This window comes from Nematostella vectensis, chromosome 4 (genome assembly GCF_932526225.1).
Source record: "Nematostella vectensis chromosome 4, jaNemVect1.1, whole genome shotgun sequence".
Classification (NCBI taxonomy): Eukaryota; Metazoa; Cnidaria; class Anthozoa; order Actiniaria; family Edwardsiidae; genus Nematostella; species Nematostella vectensis.
The window spans coordinates 3,224,167-3,232,388 of record NC_064037.1 but is presented as its reverse complement, the minus strand read 5'-3'; the positions used below and the strand labels follow the sequence as shown (position 1 = coordinate 3,232,388).

Genomic DNA, 8,222 nt, shown 5'->3' with positions numbered 1-8,222 from the left:
CGCTTATACGGCGAGACGCTTATTCGGCGAGACGCTTATTCGGCGAGACGCTTATTCGGCGAGACGCTTATTCGGCGAGATGCTTATTCGGCGAGACGCTTATTCGGCGAGATGCTTATTCGGCGAGACGCTTATACGGCGAGACGCTTATTCGGCGAGACGCTTATTCGGCGAGACGCTTATTCGGCGAGATGCTTATTCGGCGAGACGCTTATACGGCGAGATGCTTATTCGGCGAGACGCTTATTCGGCGAGACGCTTATTCGGCGAGATGCTTATTCGGCGAGACGCTTATCCGGCGAGACGCTTATTCGGCGAGACGCTTATTCGGCGAGACGCTTATACGGCGAGATGCTTATTCGGCGAGACGCTTATTCGGCGAGACGCTTATTTGGCGAGACGCTTATTCGGCGAGATGCTTATTCGGCGAGACGCTTATTCGGCGAGATGCTTATTCGGCGAGACGCTTATTCGGCGAGACGCATATTCGGCGAGACGCTTATTCGGCGAGAAGCTTATTCGGGGAGGCGCTTATTCGAAAGAAGCGCTAGTATTAAAAATTCGTGTCATCTCCAAAATAATTTTTTAACAGCGTGCAAGCAGTAACAATCAATCCCAGAACAAGCATTCAATGTGCCAGATGGTATCTCTGCAGCACTGTAAACGTCTGGGCTTGCATCAAGTTTATAAGGCGAGGCATTTTCTTGGAAGACGCTTATTTGAGCAATTCATGCTCTTTTGGGTATTATATAGACTTTTTTTAACCTTTTAAACATCTAACTAAGTAACGCAGCTTTGTATGAAGTTGAGCCACGGCAACTAAGGAAGAGATACGAGAAAGAGAAAGAGAAGAGAAGTCACACAAGAGAAGTCGCAAAAGCAGTCACAAGAGAAGTCACAAGAGAAGTCACACTAGAAAAGAAGAGAAGTCACACAAGAGAAGTCACTCAAGAGAAGTCACAAGAGAAGTCACAAGAGAAGTCACACTAGAAGTCACACAAGAGAAGACACAAGAGAAGTCACACAAGAGAAGTCACACCAGAGAAGTCACACAAGAGAAGTCACAACAGAAGTGACACAAGAGAAGTCACAAGATGAGTGACACAAGAAAAGCCACAAGATGAGTGACACAAGAAAAGTCACAAAAGAAGTCACACTAGAGAAGTCACACAAGAAAAGTCACACAAGAGAAGTCACACTAGAGAAGTCACAGAAGAAAAGGTCGGAGAAGCTGAGGGATCTGGCCGAGATTGGTTAGAAAGACAGAAAGATTCAGAAATGGTAGAAAGAGATGGAAAAAGAAGGATATAAGAGATGACGTTAGCGTGCTAAAGGGCAAAATAAAGCTAGAGGAGGCGAGGTAAGATGAAATCACACCGACTCTGTTGCTAGCAACAGCTAGACAATTTAACCAGGCAGCCCACCGTAGCAGGGCTTAAAAGGGGGTCCGTATTTTTTAAGGGCTAAGGGGGACGGGGACACGACGCCCGGCGTTACAGCACTTAGACTCTATATGTGAGACTGCAATATTATCCATAATTTATTTTTAAGCTCTGAGTGAGTAAGGACACGTTTTTTGGAAACGGAAAAGCGAAATCAAGGCTGTCCATTGCCCTTCCGGCCCAAGGTCAATGCCGTAGACCTGTAGTCTGTAGGCGCTAGGTCTGCTAAATATAATCGTATAGAATTCCGATAACTCGAGCATGCTGCTTACAAGCGCGGATCTAGCTTTTCACTATAGGGGGGGTTTGGCTCAGTGACAAAGGGGGGTATTGTTGTAAAATTGCTACTCAAGAAAATGAGAAAGTTTTCTCTTTGTTTTTGTTTAAGTATTTTGGGGGCTTGTAAAGCACCTGATACTTGGTATTTTTTTGTATTAGATTTTGGTCAGACACCCCCACCCCACCCCCATGCGTCATGGAGTTCCCCCTATCTTGACATACAAAAGATAGGAAGGTGATGTGTCTGTGGTTGACATAGTTGAATAATAGACCTGAGAGACCTTACTTATTTTCAACAGTTCAATGGACATATTCAGGCCCGTAAGCTGGGGGCTTGAGTGCGATAAGTCTTATAAAAAAATCCAAATAAGTTTTTCATGTACTAGCCAAGGTAAGCAGACCCGTACCCGGGGGGGGGGGGGGGGGGGGGGGGTGTGCAGGCGGTTCGAACGCGCCCCCTCACAACGGCCAAATGTCCACTTTCGGTTCTCAATAGACGTGCTATTATATGTAGACAAAACTATGAAGCATCAGCTAGATCATGTAGGTACATGTAGCCAAATCCGACAATAAACGTCCCGTGGAGATACTGCAAAGGCATGGCCAGATTTGTATCAAAGAGCTCCCTCCCCCCCAGCCCGGAAAAATTAGGTCCAATTTTTTGGATTTCGCATCCCCCAAGAAAAATCCTGGGTACGGGCTTGGTAAATGTAACTCTCTCGGCTAATTCAAAACGCGCGGACTTCATAGATTTTATTTTGACTTTTAATGTTTAATGGAAAGCCGAAAAGTTTCCCGGATAAAATATTCATGGGAAATCAAATTTCCACTCAAACTACGTCACGCCGAACATAAGTCATCTTTTTCGCCCCTGGACTGTAGTGAATATAAAAGATTTGCAACCGATCGATCGAGATATTTGATTTGATCGATGATACTTCCTTTCCTTAATTTACCAAGCTTCTAATCAATAGCCTCAGGCTCCCTTGGTGGACTGATTCGTGTGATTTTCAGGTCTGTTCGGAAATGAGCTGGTCTAATCAGACAATTTTTATTTGATCTACTGATATTTTACCCCCTGAGGCCCAAACAGTCCCTAATTAGAAAAAAAAACTTTGACTGCAAAAATAAGACAAACACACTAAGGGGTTCGAAGAAGCTTGATTTTTGGTTTTGTTTTACTAAAAAAAACACAAGGGTTTAGGATGTTTTCCGTAGGATTATTCCTCGTGGCACTTTTCCTTGCGGCGAGATGCCGTGCGGTTGCCGGTTCTTATTTACGTAGAGGGAACGGAAAACCCGTCATCACGGATCACACAAAGGGAAAACCCCCAAAGTACGAGAATGCGGCCAAACTTGACGGGGCTCTCAAAGGGTCAAGAAGATTTTATAACTTTATGAGTTGCGAATCAATCTATACTTTACAGCCTTTCACAGGCATGTCTTATCAATATACAACAGCTAGGTTAATACCCATCTACAAAAAACTTGTTCTTCCAATGATTGTAAACAAGAAAAGCACATATCAGCGTTTAAAAACCTATTACGACTCCAACAATAAATTACAACCATATTCATTTTCTGACAATTGCACTAAGACTAGAATATTTGTCAATTCATACACACGAGAGTATGCTGAAAAAAAATAACATTTGGTGTACAATCACTTGGTCTATCTAGTCTATAAATGCGAAGGTCATAAGATCGAGCTACTGATGCCTCATTTGGCTATGGTCTTGGCTGGTAATGCTCAGTATTGAAACCATATGCGCCGACTTGGGCTCATTAAATCTCGCTGATAATGCATCGTGTGAGATGAAAGCCCGTGCAAAAATCTGCACCTAAGACACCTTGTTTTCCTTAATATAGATTGGGTTGCGTCAACAGAAGAAGGGCCAGTTGTCTTTTTGGATTATCTCATACCCGCTGTTATCACGGGATCAAATTTGGGGTTTTAACTTCACGGGTAGTCACCATACGACCATCTGCATAGCACCAGTCGAGAGAATGTGCGCGCGAAAAACTTGGACATCGTACCATAGCAGATAGGGTGAATGGCGGACGGGAAACACGTCAGGAGAAACACGTAAATTCGAGTGATGTCGAAGTATTGCCAATTCTTGTAGTTCATAACGCCAAAATACTCCAGCAGAAAGAATATTTGATAAGGGAAGTAACAGACGAGGAAGATCAGAATGATTAAGTAAATCATCTTTAGTAAGTCCGTCTCTAGACCCGAGATAGCCTGACGTTTGCGCTGTGCGCGCTCGCGAGTCGCTTGTTCTCGCGTACTGTTGCTTGCGTTGTGCTGTGGTTGTTGGGCATGTGGGGGCGAGCGCACGACTTCGTGCAGCTCCATACTTACTGTCCCTTGTTGCTGTGGTTGGGTAGAAGCGCTCGTCTCGCGCGTTCGGTCGCTGCCGGTTTCCATCTCCACGTCTCTCACTGCGCGATTTCGATGAAAGCGCAATTGTAGGCTTACTACGCCATACGAAAACATCATCACACATGCCGGGATCACGAAATTACAAAAAAACCGAATCATGTAATATTTGCGCAATTCAGGCGAGGGAAAGTCTTTAAGTTGGTCCCCTGGGACGAGTTCCAAGCACCAGTATTTCCCCTTTTGAGTCGGCGACTTAACGTGAGAGAGGTAGAGAAAGGAAGGGAGAGTGATGAAGAAGGCGATTGCCCAAAGACTGATGATGGTACAAGTAATGGTTTTACCGCTCACGCGGACTCGCCGAGGAGACGTAAACACTTTGTACCGATGCAGAGCAATAGCGGCCAGTGATGTGGTTGTTACCAGCACAGATAACACTTGCAATGGTGCTATTATATGACAGAGGAGTTCGCCAAACGGCCAGTGGAAGATCTCTTGGTAGGAGTAGCTAAAAGGGACGAGAACCGTACCAATTAGCTCAGCGACAGCCATGTTACTCACAAGGTAGTACGTCATAGGTTTGCGGAGAGAATTCTCGAAGACGGTCTTGATAACAACTGAATTCCCAAGCAGAGACGCGATGACCACAAATGCGAAAATCATTCCGCGAAACACTTTCAAGCCGAAAGGTTCTCTAAGCTGCGTCACCGATGTAAGCTCGTTGGGCTGAAGTTCGGTGGAGTTATTCGTAAAGTAAGCGCTAGTCGGATCGAGCGCTTCCATCCTCTGCTTAATAACAGAGAAAGAATAAATTCACACAGACACTTTGTCTCGGCGTTTCTACTCCAAGCCGACGAGATTAGATATTACTCTGTCGGTACAGGCCTGAGTTGCGTCTATTCTAAAGCCTTCGCAGCATGAGGCTAAGAATCCGATGGCATTTTAGACTCAGCACACGATGTTTTTATACCTTGACGGGGTAACGATGCTCTGCTGGTTCGGGGCACAACCTATTGAAAGGTTACTTTAAACTAGCGCTCGCGACTTTTGATCACTCGATCAGCGGACGGAAAAGGGATATCCACCCGCCGATATGTGATGAAAACAGCGCTCGGACGTCAAATGTGATCCAGGACAAGCTCAGCAGATCTCTTATCGCTCGTATTGAGTTACGAATAGACAATATTATCACAAAGCCAGGATGCGCCAAGCCACTTAACGGCTATTTTCACATGATAGATCTCTAGGTCCAAGATCAGGAGTGATGGGTATCTCTGCGTCTAATGCCTTTGAATTGTAAATACTCGTGATATTTGGAGCAGTTCCTGATCAGGCTGGGGCCGCGCTCACTTTTTCTGCCACCAATAAACAGTCGAGAAATTAACGAGTGACGGCTGAGAGGCATTAGAATGGTTTACTTGATTGGCAGCTGCTAGCTGATATAGTGATTGGCAAGTTGTCAGCATCAGCGATCGTTGCTAAAGCGAGATGGGCTGTCTGTCCTGGCGTGTGCATATGATAGCCCGAGGGAATATTTCTATTGCTTCGACTGAGTGAAAGCGATAAAACTAAGTGATAAGTTCAACTACTGCAGTATTTTGACATAAAGCGATCAAACTTGCATTAATTCGTAAATTGATTCAAACGTCACTACGTAGGCTGGCAGTAAAGTCCAGTGGGAACTAGTGAGTCTATCAATTTAGTTTATTGGCGCGCGCTTTGAGTCATGTTATAATCACTTATTGACTTTTTGTCGCTTCAAATGTGTCCGATCCTATTCATCTCTTTTCCTGTGTTTAGTTAAAGCAGCGAATAGCTGCCAGCAGAACTTGAAATCCGCTTATCCAAATTGATAACGTGGTAATATGGAGTCTGGCGAATTGATTTTGCTTGCGGCTCCTGCTGTTCAGTTTGGGCCAGAGGGTGATTCGCCACGACCTGGCGCAATCAAGCTGACCAATCAGACATACGCGGAATAAAGCCAATCACATCATTAGAAAATGTGACGAGCGTCGGGGATTGGTTTGCGACTCAAAGTGTTGAGCTTCTAATCTACCACAGCCTGTCGTACTTAAAAAGAAGAAATAAAATAAAATCTAAGTTAAAGTATTGAAACATTCAGTTTAAACATATATCGTAAGATCCCCGTTTTAAGTCATTAATGTTTGATTAAGTGCTGAAGCAAGTTCTGAAAGCAAGTTCATTAGTACTTCACACAGCTAACACCGCACGATCTTTTTTGCCGTTGATGATAATGCGCTTGATAGGGGGTAACTTTAATGTGTTTTTATCGAATATTCCAGTTCCGCTTCGTCTAAGGGAAAAAAGGCGGCACCAATTTGACTCTATCATTAAGAGATTTAAGAGATTTGATAAAAAGATAATAATTAACACCAGCCAGGAGTGCGACTGTTTTTAAAGGCAACCGCTCGCCGTAGATCAGAGAGCACAGTCAAACAGCGCATGCTATGTGATAATCGAAAATATGTATTTTCTGGGGCATCGAAACCTCTTTTCAGGCTGCAAGACCTGTAGGAGTCGGGGACAAAGCGTAAGAATAGTTTGGTCGGTCGAAACTTACATGTAGACGATACAATCTTTTGTTTGGTAACGAAGAAATAAGGCATGTTCTGGGAGCGAGAGGACGAGAGATACTTGGTGAGATTGCTGTGTGTAAAAAATAGAATAATTAAGAACACAGTGGTTGCCATAAATGGGTACAAACAAACGCTTAACTGAAGCCAAACCAAATACAGACGCTAACCTAAACGCTAATACTACGCTAACCCAAATGTTAAATCAGACGAAAACCTAGACGCTTATTACAAACCCAAACAATGTTTTTACTGTCCTATCTTTTATAAGCTATAGAGGCGCTACCTCAAATACTAATACAGACTCAAAATGCTGTTATTACAGACGCCAACACAAACGCTGATACAGACGCTAACACAAACGCTGATACAGACGCAAATACAAACGCTAATACAGACGCCAACACAAACGCTAATACAGACGCCAACACAAACGCTTATACAGACGCCAACACAAACGCTTATACAGACGCTAACACAAACGCTGATACAGACGCTAACACAAACACAAATCACATACGCTAACACCCAAACGCTAATACAGACGGAAACACAAACGTTAACAGACGCTAACCCAAACGCTAATACAGACGTTAACCCAAGCTGTACAGACGCCAACCAAAACAATTATCACAGACGCTAACCCAAACGCTAATACAGACGCAAACGTAAAAACGCAATTACAGACGTTAACCCAAACGCTGATACAGACGCTGATCAAAGACCAGGCCAATAGCCAAGGGGGGGGGGGGGGGGGGTGGGAATTAAGTACCCTGCTAGCTAGGAGGATCTACCTAAGAGATCAGGGTCCGCTAGGACAACTCTAGGAATTTGTTTTAGAATATGAAATTTTAATTTAGCGCTCAGAGCAATTGTCCTGACACGTTGACTCATTGACGGCTGATTGATAACTGATTGTTCTGACATTTGATTCATTGACGGCTGATTGTTCTGACATTTGACTCATTGACGGCTGATTGATAACTGATTGTTCTGACACGGTGACTCATTGATAACTGGTTGTTCTGACACGGTGACTCATTGACGGCTGATTGATAACTGGTTGTTCTGACATTGGACTCATTGACGGCTGATTGTTCTGACATTTGACTCATTGACGGCTGATTGATAACTGATTGTTCTGACACGTTGACTCATTGACGGCTGATTGATAACTGATTGTCCTGACATTTGATTCATTAACGGCTGATCGATAACTGATTGTCATGACATTTGACTCATTGACGGCTGATTGATAACTGATTGTCCTGACATTTGACTCATTGACGGCTGATTGATAACTGATTGTTCTGACATTTAACTCATTGACGGCTGATTGATAACTGATTGTCCTGACATTTGACTCCTTGACAGCTTATTGATAACTGATTGTCCTGACACGTTGACTCATTGATTGCTGATTGATAACTGATTGTTCTGACATTTGACTCATTGACAGCTGATTGATAACTGATTGTCCTGACACGTTGACTCATTGACGGCTGATTGATAACTGATTGTTCT

The 8,222-nt window shown here is 43.8% G+C and overlaps 1 protein-coding gene across 1 annotated transcript; it reads right to left on the bottom strand.

The window, feature by feature from the left end:
- Positions 1 to 3,092: 3,092 nt before the first annotated feature.
- Positions 3,093 to 5,782, bottom strand: LOC5507570 (5-hydroxytryptamine receptor 1A). The gene has a single exon (XM_001628151.3). The coding sequence runs from the start codon at positions 4,885 to 4,887 to the stop codon at positions 3,682 to 3,684; it is 1,206 nt and encodes a 401-aa protein (XP_001628201.2). The 5' UTR covers positions 4,888 to 5,782; the 3' UTR covers positions 3,093 to 3,681.
- Between the last annotated feature and the right edge of the window lie 2,440 nt (positions 5,783 to 8,222).